This window comes from Eumetopias jubatus, unplaced genomic scaffold, assembly GCF_037043125.1.
Source record: "Eumetopias jubatus isolate StellerSeaLion01/CBP00866 unplaced genomic scaffold, mEumJub1_p1.0 scaffold_1, whole genome shotgun sequence".
Taxonomy (NCBI): Eukaryota; Metazoa; Chordata; class Mammalia; order Carnivora; family Otariidae; genus Eumetopias; species Eumetopias jubatus.
In genome coordinates, this window is record NW_028274807.1 from 12,046,350 (window position 1) to 12,065,224 (window position 18,875).

General features: G+C 54.2%; 1 protein-coding gene across 1 annotated transcript in view; it reads right to left on the reverse strand.

Moving 5' to 3' along the window:
- The window catches only part of ITSN1 (intersectin 1), a 203,743-nt gene that overhangs the window by 15,547 nt on the left and 169,321 nt on the right, over positions 1 to 18,875 (reverse strand). The window contains exons 29-31 of the mRNA XM_028115148.2: positions 8,878 to 8,999; positions 7,004 to 7,110; positions 1,083 to 1,266 (exon numbers count right to left, since the gene is read on the reverse strand). Of these exons, the coding sequence (XP_027970949.1) occupies positions 1,083 to 1,266; positions 7,004 to 7,110; positions 8,878 to 8,999 (413 nt within the window). The remainder of the gene's footprint in view (positions 1 to 1,082; positions 1,267 to 7,003; positions 7,111 to 8,877; positions 9,000 to 18,875) is intronic.

The window sequence follows — 18,875 nt, forward strand, 5'->3', positions numbered from 1 at the left end:
GGTGTCAGCATGTCCCTCAAGTTCAAGTGCATCCAGTGATGAATTCATCCTGCCTTGTTCCCTGGGGAGGACTGGGCCTTGGCTGAAAGCCCAGGTGGCCCAGCATCTGCTCTCCAGTCTCTAGACCACCTTGGGCCTACTTTTTTTACCAATATTTCTCCCCTTTGAATGACTTTAGAATGCCTCCCCCCCCCCCCGTTCATCGGCTAGCAAATCAAAGCATTTAATGTTGAGAAACACCAGGGGAAAAGGAAAGAACAAGCATGTGGGATGCTGCAGTCAGGAGAGACCGCACAATGATGATTCCACAAACGTGCTTATTGGGGGTGGCGTGGAATGGCCTGCCCCCAAGTGCAAGAGGTACAAAGAGAAGCCTGCTGTTAGTATTACTGGTCTATTCACCAAAATGTAACTGAGGTTCCGCAAAAGTTATCTGATTCTTTCTCTGGGAGATGCGGAGGCTGAGTGGACCAGCGGGGCCAGTGGGGACCTGCCCTGGCCAAGGCCAAGTCCTAGGGCCTGCGGCCCCCAGCAGCACAGGGCCCACCTCCTCAGGTGCCCCTTGGGGGACACATGGCTCTTGAGACCCCTATTATCCCCCGAGGCAGAGGTCCTGGCATCCCACACTCACCCCCACACGCTTCTTAGAGCTCGAGGCCAACCACAAAAAACAGTTGAAAAAGGAACAAAGGGTCCCTTGAGATTCCTGGCCATTCCCTCTGCAGCAAAGAATGGGGGGTGCTCAGACCAAACAGAATGGGGCACCTCAGATGCACCAGCCCTGCTGGGCCTGACAAATGAGATCGAAGATTTAAACCTGCATCCAAATAACACCACTAACATGGGGAACCAGAGGTCAGAGTTTCCGGGTGCAGGCTGGCCCCTCCTCTCCAAGCCCAGTCCTTTGGTCAAAGCCCCACCTGCCAGCCCACGGCGGGCCCCTAGTGCTCGGCCAAGACCTCAGTCCCATTGGCTGCTTTTAGCAGGAATATGCTGGCAGGCTTGAATTCGCTCCTCGCACACCCAGCTGCCCTGCGTCAGCCACTGAGGGGCCGGGACTTGGCTCAGCCTGGACTCCTTACTTTGACAAACTCCTTGAAGTCCGGGGCCTCGTCTGTCTTCTGCTGGATCAGGGCAGCTCCATTGAGCTGACAGCTGCAGAAGCGGATGTAGGGCTGCATATGTGGCAGCTGGGCGGTCAGGATGTCGCCAATCATCTTCACAGGCATTTTCTCCCCCGACATCTTCTTGCGGACCCGCAGCGCTCTGCATGGGGACACAGGAAGTGAGCCCCCTGCCTTCACACTAGCTGCCGGTGACGGGGCACACATCGAGGCCATACAGAAACAGAACGTGTGGGAGGGGCACAAACCCAGGGCCACTAAAGGATCTACTGGGGGAGACAAGGAACAGAAAAGAATCACGTCTGGTGCTACAGACAGGTATCGCTGGGGCAGTTTTCTTTGGCCTGATAGCTGTCTGCTGGTTCTTAGGAATAACTTTTCAGAGACATCTTTGCTGAACAAGTCAGCATGAAAAATATATTTTTCTTTCTTATGGAGAAATAGGGGATCATTTCTCTCATAACTCAGACAGGGTCCCTGTGTTGACATCTCACTTTATGGATTATCTGTGGTCTAAGGCTAGTATGGCCCCAGCACTGAGTCTGTTCCAAGCCAATGTCACCTGAGGGAAGCTACCGTTGCCAAGGGACATAGAGGCTCATTTTCAGACTAAACAGAACATAATTAAGATGGTAAATCAATTGCAGAGAAATAAACAGAGAAATAATCCCATTATGTTCACCAAAGCCCGGGATAAATGGTTGTCTGAACTATCTGTGCTGTTCACTACTTCATCGCTGTGGCTAATTTGAACTTGACTGGGTTAGGGAGTTCTGAAGAGAGAAGCCTATTTATATGATAATGGACCAGTGAACCCAAACAATTCATCTCCTGGAAGCTGAGAAGAGATTGAAGGGGCTGGGAAGGGTTTGTTCTGGGATCAGGCTGCAGTCGGAGTGTTGAGGGCCATGAGAGCCAGGACTGTGCAACCCACCCGACTCCAGTATGTGAGCTCCTAACACCAGCCTCTAGAGGGCACATCACTGAGCCTCTACACAGCAAGGAGAGCGATGCGCTAGGAGGGCAGGACCATGACACCGGAGGCCATGAGTGTGTTCTGCCTCCCCCAGTGATGATGGATGGATGCAGAGATGGATGGATGGATGGATGGATGGATGGATGGATGGATGGATGGATGGATGGGTGGATGGATGGGTGGGTGGATGGGTGGGTGGATGGAACAGAATGGTATGATATATGATTTTAACATAAGGTTGGGAAGTTGTTACTCTAAATTCCTTTGGCTGCTTTCATGGCCACACTGGAGAAGCCCTGAGGTAAGGATATGGCTCTGTAAGAATTCCAAGGAAGCTCTGCAATATTAGCATTAGGCTTTAAAAACTTGAGACCACTTTACCTTCTCTCTCCTACATTTTTGGCTAAAGGAAAAATCTTTGGACTGGGCAAACAAGTCCAGCAGAGAAATCTGAGGGGCAGTAAGTTAGGTGGTCTGAACAATTAGTAATTCCACCTCAAGCAGATGCCCTTGTACGGAGAGGTACTGGTCAGCACTGGCTGCTTGGTGTGTGAGGGGTGGCCACTGCATACCCTCGGGATGGCCAAATGGCCACCGCTCATTGAGGGGGTTGGTATGGAATGTCTCCCAACATGTAGAAATTTGCTTAAGGGTGATGTCATCCCCAATTACCCAATTATGGGGGACCAGAGCCCTGCATAACCATGTTATAAACTTGCTATAGATGGAAACAGGAAGAAATTCCATCGTTCCATCATTTTCGTATGAGGAGCAGCAAAACAATCTTTCTCTAAGGGAATAAAAGTACCCCACCCTGCTACCCCACTTTTTAAAAAATCATGGAGGAGACAAGGAAAAGAAGAAAGAGCACACGCAGATGGCCATTGTCTTGAAGAGGTTAAACCAATGCCTGGGTTCTGGAAGAACTCATCCAGAACACACTCAACTTGTCCAACCAGGGGACAGGCTTACAGTCAGGCCCCGACTCTGGACCAGGCACCTGTCAGGTTCTGGGGTGGGTCTCCCCCTGGGATGTTCTGCACAGGCAGGACTTATGATGACTGGGCCCGAATGGGTTTGAAAGGAGGGTGTCACCGGGCTCGGGGGTCACGTGACTCAGTTGCCACAGCTCTGCCCTTCGGTGAGCTGGTCCATGATCTCATCTAAAGGTTTACTGGGTTGCGCGCCTGGGTGGTTCAGTCAGTTAAGCGTCTGCCTTTGGCTCAGGTCATGATCCTGGGGTCCTGGGATCGAGCCCCGCATGGGGCTCCCTGCTCTGCAGGGAGCCTGCTTCTCCCTCTGCCTCTGCCCCTCCCCCTGCTGGTGCTCTCTCTCTCTCAAATAAATAAAATAATATCTTTAAAAAACTAAAGGTTTACTGGGTCAAGGCCTTGAACTGCCATGGCAATCGATCAGCTGATGAACATTTCGAAGAGTGCTCAGCTGTTTGCTGGTTGAATGAGCGCTCCTGACCCTCTGGAGTCCAAGAGCTAGCATGTACTCATACGTCCCAGGTGTCACACCCTTTTCTGCATATATTGCTTATTCTCCCTCCTGGCTATTGGCACACCTGAGGTGCGCGGAAACTGAGTCATCTGACCGAGCTCACAAAGCTGATACTGACAGAGGCGGTTCTCAAACCCAGGCGGTGTGACCCGGGAGCTCGGGGTCTGTAAGCACTAAGCCTGGGACGACAGGCCCCAGCGCCCAGACCTGCCTCCATGCCTGAGCTGCTCCACGCAGGCCCTGTCCTTCCTCCAGAAGCCGCGCCTGCCATCTTGCCTTCTCTCTGGGTGTCCCGCAGTCCTCTTCTCTCCCTGGACCACTCCTGGCATCTCCTCCAGGCCCGGCCTCTCCCTCCCAGCCCCCGGCAAAGTTCCCTCCTGTCTCCCCACCCTGTCTCTACCCCGAGATGGGTTTGTGACTCTTTATTTTTGTTTTCTGCTCAAAATAAAAGTATATCTATCTTAAGTTAAAAAGAAGGTCAAATACTTTATGTTTAAGGAAAAGTTTTTTGTTTTTTGTTTTTTTTGTTTTTTTTTTTGAGAAGCTCCTTCATTTTCCTCCAAGCAAGGAGGCAGGAAAGGATGTTGATTAAACACAGTTCCCAGCACCTGGGTTTGCACGGCCCTACGTCTCATCTGCGTCCCTTCTGCTATCACTCCTGACGGCTGTGCCGAGGGGCCTGTGCCCACTCTTAATGTGAAAATGTTCTAGATCTTTCTGCCCTACTCTTCTTCTTAAAAGCAAATTTCACAGCTCTCCACTCACCAGGAAGAGCGAATCATCCGTTCTAATCCCCAACCATAGTAGGAAGTCCCTATGCCCAGTCAGCACCCCGTTGTTTTCATTTATTTTATTTCTTCTTTATCTGTTTCCTAAATCCCAGGTCCTCTTCATTCCCACTCCAAGTACAAGTCGCTGGCCCTTGGAACAGGACTGACAGGCGTCGGCTCACTAGTGACCTTCCAGGGAGTGCTGCCTTCAAACCTCTTTATCCGAAAACGCTTTCCTCTTCCAGCCTGCAAGGACCCCTAAAATCTCCCTATCATTGGGGTGATTCCTTTGCATGAGGAAGTTAAGTCTATGCAACAAAGGGATGTAGCGAAACGTTCCCTGTACAGTCTACAAGATGGGTGCTCAGCCTAGAATTCTTTTCCTTTTTCGGTATGTTTAAAAATTTTCATAATAGCATATTGACAAGAAAAAAAAAAAAGAAAGAAATCAGGTCCCCAGGTGGTTCCTATTAAATATTTCATCTAGAATAGGAAGACATTAGTTCACCCAAACGAACTGTCAGGTCGTCAGAAGAAGGGGCCGGAGCGCAGGGACACCGAGCTGGAAGGCGGGGCTGTCCCCCAGGTAGGTTTGACGGGACTCACAGCGCGCCTGGACCACAGCTGGCCTCCTCGCTCCTCAGAGCCCCGCGCACTCGACAAGCCGGGCACCATGACTGCAGTTTTACAGGCCCCGAAACAAGGGGTCCAAGAGTTCATCTGCCCAAGGAAACTGCCCAGAACAAGTTAGAAGGTGCTGGAACGCTGGACAAAAACTTAGGACATTTGCCTCCTGGTTCCACGTTCTTTCCATCGGGGGCAGGACTGGCGGGAACCCCCAGTGGGCGATCCACAGAGCAGCCCGGAGCACAGGCTTGCCTGCTGTGTGACTTCAACAAGTCACTCGCCCTCTCTGAGCCTGGCTTCCCCAGCTGAAACAGCACTGCAGGCTCCACCTCCGGGGCTGGGGAGCACATCCGTGCTAACAGGAGGAAGGAGCGCGCGAGCCTGGCCGTGACAGAGCTCGAGGAAGGGGCTTCTGCTCCCCTGCCAGGACAGGGGGTAGGGTGAGACGGGGGGACAGGTATGGGGAGGTATGGGGAGCAGCGTGGCAGTACATTCCCGACGGGAGGCGGGGGCCACTTGGGAACATCAGACACACCGGCCACCTCCCCACCGCCCCACTGATGGCCGCCCAAGGAGAGGGGGCTTCACCTGTAGGTATATTTCCAACAGAAAACTCTTGTGTCTATTTTGAAACAACTTGTCTCCAGCCCTTTAGGTTCAGCACATGTAGGTTCGGGCCTTAACCAGCCCGCTTGCCCCAGTGATAGGACAGCCCCTCTCCAAGGCCAGGGGGCTGAGTCCAGCACTTACGACGGCCAGGTGCGTGTCATCTAAAGACCCCGCAATAATCACCCTACACAGGAGGTACGCTTTATCATCCCCATTTTACAGATGAGAACACCGAGGCCTGGAGAACGTAAGTGACTCGCCCAAAGACACAGGCAGCAGGGCAAAGAGCAAGGTGTGAGCCCAAGCGTCTGACCCATAGCCACGCTCAGGAGCTTACACAGCACCGTGCTCGAGGGGGAGGATGGAAGTGCTTTCTCAAAGCACCCCTGGGGGTCATCTCTGAGTATTTGCTTTCCCAAACATAGAGAAAGCAGATGTCGTATTTTTACTTTACCCCCACTGCTCTCTCCATCCCCCAACCACTCCCGAACACACTCAGGAGAAGTGGAGACCTGAAATTACTCTATAAGAACAAGGGCTCACACTTAGGAAATTGCCCCTTCCTAATCACATGAAGGTAGAGCTCAGGAAGGGGTGCCAGCTACCCGGGGCTGCGTTGCACTCTTGGGCCCGGCAGAGGGTGGCCCGTCCTCCCTGCCGGCTGGACCACCATGGACCTACTCTGTGTTCTTAGCAAGTCATGTTCCAAAGTATGGCCTGCTGGGCCCAGATCTGGGAGGTTAGTTTTAGAACTGGAAGGGGCCTTTGTGATGACATAATCCAGGCCCCTCACCGGACAGTGGAGGACACGGAGGCTCAAAGAGGCAGGGCAGGGAGCCGGGCTCCAAACCCAGGGCTCCTGACTCCCAGCCCAGGGCCTCCTCCCTGCAGCCGCCTCTGGAAACTGCAATGGGAATAAAATATCAAAGGCTCCAGGCAGGCTTCTCAGAGCGTGAGCCCGAGGAAACGCTGAACCGCGGGCAGCAAATGCTCCAACCCTTCTCTATCCACAGGAGCCAAGAACGTCCCAAGAGAACATGTGCCCCGGGGACCCCAGGTCTGCAGGCAGGCAAGTGGGGAGCTGGCCCAGGCCCCCCAGGAGGGAGCCAGGGCCGGGGGGAGGGTCCCCTGCTCTGCAGACTCTAGACCTGTGGTGAAAGCAGGAACTTGGTGATTGACTCTGCAATGCCAGACTGGGGGTGTTTCCGGGAAGCATCGGGGCGACAAGGAGCCACGGTGCTTGTAAGTGGAAAGGAGTGGAAGAGGCGGAAAGAAACATGGGGCGGCATGCACGGGGGACACAAGCACGAAGCCACACAGAGGTGCTAGTGTGTGAGAGCTGGGGGGCAGGGGGCGCGAAGCAAGGCCGGGGTTAGGGGAGAGAGGCTTACTTCAGTAGTTTGATATTACACATAATCAGCTCCTTCCAGTTAACAAAAATCATAGCACCCTCTTTCTCCGTCAGCAGCTCACACTCCATCAGGGGTTTCTGAAAGATCTACAGGTGCAGAAAACGAAGCGGTTCAGAAAGCAAACAGTTAGCTCACAACTCGAGCACAATGCACGCAGCTCTGTTCCACGCATGGAAGGGCCCGCGGGCAGCTGCGCCTTCCAGCAGCATCTGCAGCAGATGGCCCCTCCTCTGCCTGAGCCGCTGGGGGTCCCCATCAGGTCTGCCCTGTTTGACGGGGGGAGGCCAGCTGAACTCTCGAGGCTGGGCCTTCCCTCCCCCAGGACAAAGCCGAGAGGCCTGTGCAAGGTCCCATACACTCTTCCCTGCCCACGGTGGGGGATGGGCGCAGCCAGGAAAAGTGGGGGCTTCAAGATGCACGTGGGTGTGCATGCTCGCTTCATGCTCGCCTGCAGCATCTGCTCCCCAGACAAGCCTTGGGCATCCCGAGGAGAGCAGCTGTAAGCAGCGGGGCCTCCAACAGGGAGCCTGGGTGGGGGCTTCTGGCCCCTGCTGGGCCAGTGTAGGGACTGGCTGCGGGAAAGAAAGGAGCCTGCCCAGGCTCCAAGCTCCATGTGGTTGGGTGACTCGGGGTAAATCACAGCTCTCCGCCCAGCCCCACGCGGGGAGCCTGGACCTCCAAAGAGGTCATTATCTAGCACCGGAGGCATGGGGCACTTCAGAAGGTTCTTTAGAGATGGGACAGCCTTATCATTGACATAAACGTGGCCGGGCTCAGGCTGATCTCTGGGAGCCCTATTCTTCCCATGAGTTCTTAAGCCGACGTGGAACCCGGCATATACCAGACCACTACACAAAAGTGCCACATCTAAGGGGGCGACACTCACATCCTAGACATCCGAGATTGTATATTTAGGGACTCTCACATGTCTTGAGGAGGGGGCACCTTTTTTGAGTGTGCATCAACACTTCCTAGGCATGACTGGTGGCCTCCTGGACCCGAAACCTATCCTGCCTTCTGTACTCATTCAACACGGGGCAGCTGAGCGGTGGCTTCCTGGGTGTAAGACTGTCCAAGGAGATGGTTGCACAACTGTTAGGTGGTGGGAGGTGGGGAGGGGGCAGGAGTTTCAAAACTATTACAGTACTTTTCAAACTGTAGAGTGACCCTGACATCCAGTTCTGCAAACCCCTGTTTGCCAATATGGCCACCTCCCATGAGTATGGACCAAAGGCTTCTTGAAAAGCAGGGGTCCCCAACTCTGCATCTCCCCAGCCTTCTAGACCAAGTGGCCCAGGCCTTTCGACAGCTACCTGGGAGGAGAAACAAAACGAGGCATCATCCAGGACATGGGGACGGGGGGGGCATGGGGACCTGCAAGGAAACATCTTCATCCTCAGCAACAGATTTTCCTCGGGAGTAATATGTACCGCTAGGAATAACTTGAGATATCGGCCGGATTGGCGGCGATTTTCAGATGCCAACCTTGAGGGCCAGAAGACCACAGGACCTGCTCTACGGCATCAACTAGGTGGAGGCTGAGCCACTGCTTCTCTAGACTCTCAATCGCTGCCCATGTGTCTCCTTCCATACACCTCCTCACGGACTCATTCATACCTTGGCACAAGTCATCTCTGCCCCCAAATAGGGATGACTCAGAGGGCCGCGGGTGTCAGTCCAAACTTCTTCTCTTGGGTATGAATCTCCTATGTGATTTACCATCCAGATACTCCCCACGCGTCAGAAGATTTCTCAGGCTGAGAATCAGGAGGCCGTTCTCCTTCACTAAGCAGCACCCCCTCCACCCTCCGCCAGTGCCCCCCAGCACTCCCGGCACCCACAGCTGCCATTACCTCTGTGACCAGCTGCAGGTCATTGACATAGTTCTCCTCTGTGACAATGAGTTCGTGGATGTATCCTTGTCGCTTTCTCTCCGTTGGGGTCAACATATCCAAGAGGTGTAAGTCTGAACACCCTGAAAAACACAACCGTTGGGACATTTCAGTCCAAGTCTGGGGAAGCCCATACAGCTTCTCAGTGAAGAGCCCCGGGGCCCCATGCCTGCTGGCCCCTGTGGTCTCCCTCTGGCTGGGCACTGTTAGGGGTTGAAGTGTGTCCCCTAAAAATACACATGAAAGTTCTAACCCTTGGTACCTGTGAATGTGACCTTATTTGGAATAGGGTTTCTGCAGATATAATCAAATTGAGATGAAGTCACACTCAATTAGGGTGGGCCCTAATCCAATATGACTGGTGTCCATAGAAGAAGATATCCAGGGGCACCTGGGTGGCTCAGTTGGTTAAGCGTCCAACTGTTGGTTTTCGGCTCAGGTCATGATCTCAGGGTGGTGAGATCAAGTCCCACGTCTGGCTCCACGCCCAGTGCAGAATCTGCTTAAGATTCTCTCTCCCTCTGCCCCTCCCCCTGCTTGCTCTCTTTCTCTCTCAAATAAAATAAATAAATAAAATCTTCTAAAAAACAGGAAGAAGAAGACATACAGAGACAGATAGAAAGAAGGCCATGTGGCAACACAGGCAAGGACTGGGGTGAAACAGCTACAAGCCAAGGAATGCCAAGGTTGCTAGCAGCCGTCAGAAGCTACGAGAAACGCATGGAAAATAAATCACCCCTAAAATCCTCCAGAGGCACGTGGCTCTACCCAACACCTTGATTTTGTGCTTATCTCCAAAACGGTGAGAAAATAAATCTCCGTTGTTGTAAGCCACCCCGCCTGTGGCCTTTTGCTGCAGTAACCCCAGCAAACTCATACGGGTGGGGCACGTTCCTGCCTCCTCCAGGCCACTAAAATAACGTCGAGAGGAGACTAGGTAGCAGTTGGCCGGTGTGTCCTGAGGGCTCTCACCATGCCAGGCGCTATCCAAGTATGTGGACAGCTGTGCTTAAGGCTCACACAGATACTATAATCATCGCCATTTTACACACAGGGACGCGGAGGTTTAGACAGGTTGACCCGCCCAAGATGTCTCAGCTGGGTGGTGGCCGAAAGTCGAACCTGACACTTTGAGACCAGAAACTGGGCTTGACCCCAGACCACTACTGTTGGGTCCAAGCTACAGGAGGGCATCAGGTTATCCTGAGGTTGGATTTTGGAGGATGAAGGGGCTGTGCCGAGGCTCCTGATGGGCGTGGGGACAGGGCAGATCAGTGTGGAGCGCATTCAGACAGCGCCACGTAAACTCTGAGCCAGACTGCCGCCCTTGGCCTCTAGGAGCTGAGCAGCAAGCCTGCAGACAGACAGGGAAACCCCTCCAGTGGCAGGCAGCTGGGCCCATCTGCGGCCCCAGGTGCCCAAGGGAAGGGGCTCTGTTGACCTTACAGGGGGCACACACAGGAGACGGTGCCTGCCCTTGCCTCTGCCCACCTGGCTGGTCATTTCGGGTTTTGTTTGCATCAGATGTTCTCAGGTTATCAGCAGAAGCTGCCTCGTGACACAGGCACTCTGGGATGAAGCGCGGGAAGATCCGTTCTCGGGGGGCGCCCCTCATACAGGCCTGGACCCCCCTGTTCCAGGCCAGTGGGTTCTCCTCTCCTTTTTTTTTTTTTAAGATTTTTTTTAAATTTATTTTTGACAGAGAGAGAGAGCACAAGCAGGGGGAACAGCAGAGAGAGAGAAGCAGACTCCCCCGGACCCCGAGATCATGACCTGAGCTGAAGGCAGACGCTTAACCGTCTGAGCCACCCAGGCGCCCCTCTCCTCTCCTTTTTATGAGGGGTTCTTCGTTTAATCACAAAAAAAAACAGATTTGTCAAACAGACTGAGAGGTGTCCTGGATGTCGGTGGGAGTGGGAGCAGAGTCCCAGCCACTTGCTGTTCGCATACCATATGCCCACAAGGGGGCGCAACGGAGCATGATGTGAAAACCGAGCGGCCACCAGGGGTTCTCAGAGTTCCCAGACCCACGGTAGCAACACCAGGGAACTTGTCAGAAATCAAATTATCAGGCCCCTGCGGAATAGATGACCTGGAGTTGGGGCCCAGGAATCTGACGCAACAAGCTCTCCAGGTGATTTTTTTTTTTTTTTTTTTTTAGGCAAACTAAAGCTTGGAAGCTTACTCTGGGCTGTCAGGGGTTTCTCCAAGTTTCCATCTTCCCCCTCGGTAATCAATATGCTGGAAGCTTCTGCCAATAGAATGATCCCTCTGGGGGCGAATGATATCACTGACTTCCCACCGAATGTTTGTGCCAGAGATTAACTCCAAGTCTGGGTGCTTCCAGTACTCAGTCTTGTCCCCTCCCCTGGCCAAAGGCCCTTTCTAGAATGCCGTAGCTTCTCTTCCTGGAACAGGACAATTCCGTGATGGGCAGGCAGATGGATGCTGGGAAAGCAGCAGGGATGAGCCATCCTTACGTTAATACCCTCCATACCCATCCATCTAAGACCTCACTGAAAGCCACCGCAGCCAGGCCAAGCTGTCATTCCACGCGGGCCATGGCAGCCGGGCCACGCTGTCATTCTACCGGGGCCATGAGCGGAGCATAAACCACCAGGCAGGTCTGCAAATGAATCTGGAACCTGGACCCTCTGCTCAACCCCCAGCCTGGCCCAGCTGTTCTTGGGGCATTGGCTGTGCTTTATTAGAACGACTGCTTCCACAGCGAACTCTCAGGAAGGAAGCAAGTCCTGATCGCTCACTCTGGTTCCTTCGGCCACCCTCTGCCCAGCTGTGTGAGCTTCGGCTCCTGGGAAGTAGCGTGATGCCCCCAATTTCTTTGGCTTTCATGAGGAACGCCCCTCGGGAAACACTCTTCAGCTCGGGAGGAAACATCTCGTGCCTGCCCTGTTCTCACCAGACCTTCCTGTTAGTGAGTCAAGGAGCCCAGGGGCAAGGCCATTTCTTGTTATAGGACAGAATACTGTCTTTGCATGGCAGGGACTCGGGTGATGAGACTCACGGAACAGAGTCTCCCCTAGAATGTGCAGGACATTGCTTTCTGCGGGGATATTAGAATATTGTTTAGAGCTGGTGTTCTAAGACTCATCCCACAAACACTGTGCAATGAGGTGTGCAGGGATACAAACATCGGGCTCGCGGTGGACCCCGGTTGGACAGTCTGCTGAACGTCCCCTTAGGTCACAATTTCCCTTGGAAGCTATCACGGATGCTATAAACTCCGCCCCCAGAAAACCCATGTGTGAGACACACATAACATACACACACATTTTGCACGCAATTTTACAAGGTTCACAGGCCCTCTTGAAGCTTGTTTGGGGATCTCATTCATTCATTCGACAAATATTTACTGAGGTCCCATCATGAGTCTGGCACTAGCTGATGGGTGCTAAGGATTCGCCATGAAAGAAGAGAAATGCCTGCCCTCCAGAACACATGGCTAAGAACCTTGGGTTCCTCAGCTGGGGGTGGCACTACTCCCCATAGGCTGAAGGTGATACTGACCTCCCCCCAAATTGAGGCTCCTACTGCATTCACCCCCACCCCCAGGCTGAGAATGCATTCTTGGTTGTCGTAATGACTAGAGGTGATGGCTGGGATTGGGTGGGCTGGACCAGAGCCGCTAGATGTCCTGCAATATACAGGACAGAGAATTGCCTGCCCCAATGTCAACAGCCCACCACTGAGAAACGCTGACATTACTGGAAACTGACAACGGGACCAGGACTACCCTCTGCAGTGTGGATGGTGCAAGCGACCAGCAGGCACGTTTAGAATGACTGAGAAATTGGAAACGAGGATCCAGGAAGACACCTAACAGGAAATGGCTTGCTCTGGATTTCAGAAGTTCTTTGGAGTCTTCAAGTTTTACATGGTTTTGAAGAAGCTCAGAGCCAAAGCAATAGCAAAAGGTCTGGAGGCGGGGGCAGAGAATGAGGCCATCAGTCCAAGAATCCCAGGTGCTGGGGCCAGTTTGGGGTGCACTGGAGGTCTATGACACATTGTGGTCATCCACCCAGCAGACCCACGTCAGGGCTGATGGAGCTGAGAGATGCTGTGTGACTCTGCACTGCTTGTCTCAACAAGTTCCACCCCATGCCGCCCACCTACCAGCGTGCCCGGAGACAAGAGGAGGGCTCAGGTGGCCTCTCCGGGCCCCAGCATGCAAAGAAAAGCAAAGATATTTCGGGGAGATTTGTCTCAGCATTATAAGCCAACACTGTTGGCTTTGAATTATCTTTTTAGCTACTCCACTGACCCGTAGGATGCTGTTTTGAAAATTCTTGTTGGTGGGTGCCAGACCGAGAGAACCATTACAGACCTAAAATAGGCAGTTTAAACTAAAAAACATCCTTTCTTTGAAAATTTAATATTTAGAAAAACAAACGAGTTTAAAAACTCCATTATTCAGAGCAGGGTAAATGGAAAAGACATTTCAAATAAAAGAGTTTTCTTTAAGGGTGGAGGGACATGGTCCTTCTCTCCTTTGGGAACCAGGATAAACATGGTTCGTTGGCTCCCTTTCCCAGTGAAAAATGAGAGGATAAAGTACAGCAAATAACTTTCCACGGACATCTCGGTGTGATGAAGGGATTCTTAGAACTAACCATAATCCACTCACAGCTGCAATAATATTGCAAGTGACTCCAGGCAGTTAAAAATGATCCCCAATTACAGCCCACATAAAATTCCTAATCTATGTGCTGTCCCTTATAATCTTGTGGAGTTAGACACATTTACAAAATGGAGAGAGCCATGATACCCCTTTGGAAGGATTTGAGTCTGGGGTACTGGAAAGAATACGGGAAAATCTTACCCAAAAAGGTCATCTTGTCCCCTCAATTAGAAAATATTCCTATGAACAGCACAGTCTAAATAAATTGCTTTATTACCAAAGTAATACATAAACACAGGCTTAATGTAAACAGTTCAAAGGATACAGAAGTACTTAGGGTAAAACCTGAGAATCACCCCTCTCCACATCTCCCCACCATTCTCCTTCCTGTCCCAACAAGGTCCATAATTTAAAAAAACCAAACCAGCCCCCACAGCAAGCTGGCCCCCGGGCAAAGCAAATAAACAGGCTTTGTTCCTGTTATGAACGGGCCAAGGTATACTATAAGATGGTCAATAAATATGTACTAAGTTCCTATGAAGTCCAAGAGACACAGAAATGAGCAAGATAATGTCCTTGTCCTCAAGGAAACTCACAGCCTCCCTCCCAGAGGGAGACTCGACATGAAAACTAAACTTAAAAGAGCAGGCAACAGAGACCGGGCCTGTAGGCCACGGGGATGGCAGAGTCGGTAGGGCTCAGAGAAGTAGACGCGCCTCGCTCCTCATCCCGAGGGAGGAAGGCTCCTCGAGGCGGGGGCGGGGGGAGGGCCCGTGTCAGGGAGGATGGGGCCATCAGGTTGGGGGTGTCGGGCCGGCATGCCTGGTAAATGCAGAGATGCTGTGGGGGATAAGGTGCGAAGCGGAAAGAGGGTAAGGTGGGAGGTGAGGTCACGATGCCAGAGGGCCCAGGTGAGAAATCTGGGTACCACTCAGCCGTATGGAAACTCAGGCAATGGTTTTTCATCTTTAAGGGAAAGGCTATATAGCAATGTCTCTGGAGACACGCCGCCCAAATCCTCTGGCTAACATGGCCCCGCTCCCCAGGGTACACACTGGAGCTGGAGATCCCATCTCTCCTGAAGGCTTCTCCAGGCTTGGCCTGAATGTGGGACACGGGAGCCTCATGGGTCCTGGTGTCTCCTGCCAGGTGAGCCCACGCCCCCCCAAGGCTACACTGGATTTCTTCTGGGAAAATGAATCTACCTGTGCTGCCTTCAACCCCATGGCCAGAATGGCACACGTGGGTGGCTCATCCTATAGGAAAGGTCACAGCGGATGTGCCATAGAGGAGGGCTCTCTGGTCAGAGCGCTTCGTCCTCCACCTGCAGCTGACCTGCAGCTGACGTCTGACCGCCCCCCACCACCCCCACCCCATTCTCTCAGCTGTGAACTTGGCCCTTCCCGCCATGCGCTGTGCCTGGAGCTGGGACTTGGGGATGAATGAAGTGAGCGGGGTCCTTGTCCTCGGGGAGCCCATCCAGGCGCTGTTCTTGCCAAGGCACAGCTTCCTTGTAGAGGCACCCCTGTAAGCCGCCAGCCCTCGAGACCTCAGAGCTGAAGTCCCTGAGACTAGATTTCCATGGGGGTCTAGAGAAGCTGGGGGGGGCATGGAGACCTGTTGGGGGGGACGTCAGAGGGGTGCCCCCTGATGGCGCCAAAGCCCAGGCCGCCCTGTCCAGCCTGTCTTGGGGACCCACCAGCTCCCTCTGGGGGTTCCCACCCGGCCACACTCAGTATAACCCAGCAGCTTCAAAAGTACCAACGTGGCTTCCAGATAAAGCGTTCTCCCAAGAAGGGGGCTCCGGTCTATGTGGGCTGCCAGGCAGTTTCGTGACGACTGAGAATTTGCAAAAATCAAATTACTCTCGGGGTTCAGGTCTCTCTTAACTTGCCATAAAGGAGAATATTGGTAGCTTTGTAACAAAAGGCAAAACGCTCGTGGCTTCAGAGCCAGGGCTGGAATCCCTGGCGTGGCATCAAGTGCTCCACGGTATGCCCTTGTCAGCTCATTCCTGGCCCCGGTTCTGTTACCCCCAAGCCTTTGTTGTCCCTCCTTCCTGAGCTCCTGCTTTCTTTTCGGTTCGTTTTGTTCTGGCTTTTTAGAAGATTTTATTTTTAAGTAATCTCCACGCCCACATGGGGGGGGGGTCGAACCCAAAACCCCAGGATCGAGTCGCGCGCTCCACTGAGCCAGCCGCCCACCCCCTGAGCTCCTACTTTCGATGTGTACTATCCTGCAGTATCCTAGGGGCCCTTAGCAGCGGCCACACACAAATCCCTTGGATACACAAGGCAAATTGGGGCGTTAGAAGTACAGACACATTTTTATTGGAATGTGAGGCAGTAGTTTGGACCAGAGGGACCGTGGAATACATTCCAGAGGAGCAGGAATTTGAGCTGGGCTCCGTCAGGGTGGGAAGAAGGAGAGAGGGAGCCAAGCAGAGGGAGTGGGCAGAGAAAAGGGGAGGAAGAGCAGGATGCCTGGAGCCTCAGACCCGGGGTAGGGGACGCAGATGCGGGGGTAACAGGGAGGAAGGAGAGCCACGCTGGATGCTCCCACAGGCCACACGCTTCCAAGCACCGTATGTTCGTGACCTCACTGAGTCCTCACCAACCATCCTGTGTGGTAGGTACTGCTGTTAGTTTCCCATTGAACAGACAGGACGACTGAGGCACAGAGAAGTACCTTGCCAAAGCCTCGGTTAATCAACAGCGGAGGGAGTCGTACCGGGAGCTTCCGCTCTGGGCCACCATGCCTCCCGCCTTGCTGGGAAGGTGACATATTCATCCACCAGAGCTGCTGTAACAAAGTTCCAGGGACTGAGGGGGGGGTGGGGGTGCACAGAAGAGAGAAATGGAGTCTCCCAGCTCCGGAGGCAGCAAGTCCAAGGTCAAGGTGCCTGAAGGGCTGGTTTCTTCTGAGGCCTCTCTCCTTCGCGGGCAGATGGCCATGTTCTCCTCACACGGCCTTTCCTCAGTACAAAATCGTCCCCCTGGTGAATCTCTGTGTCCAAATCTCCTCTTCTCGTTAAGGACACCAGTCAGATTGGCGTGGGGCCCCCGTAACAGCCTCAGCTTGATGACCTCATAAAGGGTCCATCTCCATATACAGTCATATTCTGGGGGCCTAGGGGTAAGGGCCTTCAACTTTTCAGTCTGGGGGTTGGGGCCACAGGTCAGCCCAGGTGGGAAAGTATGGTCAAGGAGTCTGAACAGCAGGGCGAGATGGTCTTTGGTGGTGGAGCCGGGAGAGGCTTGGGCTGTGTTGCAGAAGGGTCCCCGAGGCAGATGCATGGGGGTGGGGTGCGGGCTGTGGCCCCAGAGTCGGGCTGCGCATGGGAATCACCTGAGGGGCTTTTATAAAGCCCAGCATCCCTGTGGTCCCCCGGACCAGTCAAATCCGCCTGGCCGGGGTGCGGCCTGGGCGTCCCTAAGTCGTGAAGCTTCCCAATAGCTCCGACGTGCAGCCAAGAGTGAGGACCGCTGCATCGGAAGCCTGCCCAGAAAGCAAGAAAGGGAGCAAGGCTCAGAAACTAGATCCGTCCAGGCTCCCGTAGCAGGAGAGTTGTCACAACGGCTGAACCGATTCCAGACCGAGGCGGGTCACCGTCCAAAGGGAAATGAAGGCTGTGACCCGGAATGCCGTCCCTCCGTCTAGGGCCCGGAGCCCAGATGGCCTCCGACGCCGTGTTCCTGGAGGCACGCTGCCCCTGCCGGACCCCCCAGGCTCGGGCCAGAGTTCAGAAGGTCACTCTGCTCAGTGCCCCCGTCATGTCGACGGGACAGCAGCGACCAGAGAGGCACGGTGACTTCTGCTAGCAGGAATACAGCCTGCACTCTTGCTGTCTTGGGAGACGGAGACTCGCAAGGAAACCACCAGCTTCTCAAAGAGTGGGCCCAGGGTGGCTCATCCCCATGCCCCGCTGCGAGGACGCTCTTGTCTTTGGCGCCCAGGGCTGGCAGGGGTGGGTGGCAGCCAGGCTGGGGTCCAGGCAGCTGCGTGTCGTCTGAAGAGGACCCTCGGCTGACCAGTCCCAGGACCCAGCTCTGGCGGTGCGGAGGGGCAGGCGGGCTCCTCCTCCCAACGGAACTTTCTTCTCGAGGCTCTAAGAAGAGCCTGGTCCCCTGCAGTCTCTCCTAACTTGGCAAACTGACCCCGTGGAACACAAGAGACCACCTGAGCCCGGGACATTTCCTGCTCAGTGTCAGCAACTGCATAGATGCGCGCGGGTCCCTGCTTTCATGGAGCTTCCATTCTAGTGGGGGAGACAGAAAACCAGATACACGCATAAATACATCGCAGTTAGGGCGGTTACAAGAACGATGAATGACAATTCTTACGCCTATTAAGCTCACGGCCGGGCCTAGGGTCTCCTCGTGGGAATTGATCTTGAAAGCCAGGGTGCCTTCCCAAGCACGGCTTGGGGTAGCATTCAAGGCCACACGCAGCCTGGGGACTGAAGGCCAGGGGGTTGTCTCCTCGTGGCCTAACTGGAGAGGAAGGCACGAGTCCGCGGGACGAGGGTCCTGTCTGCCACGGCTCCTGAGCGACCCCCGTGGGCTCGGCACCCTGGGGGCCACGCACCTGTTCACGGCAGTCACTACCCTCCGGCTTGAAAGCTGGGGGGGGCGGCGGGAATGGGGCATCCCGCAAAATAAACCGTAAAAGGGGAGCTAGAATCGCTACGTATTAGTGGTGTTCCTGCGTGGATCTTTGTGGGGCGCAGGCCTGGCCCCCGGGGACGCACAGTCTCGTGCGGAGGCTGAGTATCCGTGTGTCTGGGCACCGGCCTCCACCCACTCTGCTTCGCGTGTGGTGAGTAACTAGCGGTTCAGCAAAGGGCTGAGTCGTGGCGAGTTGGTGGTGCCGGGCTGGGCAGTGGGGAAAGGAGGGTGGAGGTGGGAGGACGGAGGTGGGGGAGGTGGGGCGGGCTGGGGCCCCCCCGTGGCTTCACCGTGACCAAGGCCCCTGCAAGGTGGTGAGGAGACGGCGGTGATGGAGGGGCGGTGTTGGTTGGGTAAGACGAGACAGGCTGTGTGGGACTGGACAATGGGGGGGTCCACAGACCCAAGCCCACGTGCCCCCGAGCCCTGGGGGCAGGGCGGGGGAGAAGAGGCTCTGGGAGGTTGAGTCTTGCGATCTCTAAGGTGGGGACCGGTGACGAAAGTGGGCATTTCCACCGTCAGAGCAGAGAGTTTTCAAGAGGGCCGCTTGGAACCCCATTGGACCTCTGTTGGGGGCCATCACGGTTACTTGAAGGTGGCCGAAAGAATGACAGATCGGGATGCTAGCAACCAGCCCCGTAAGGGGCGCAGCC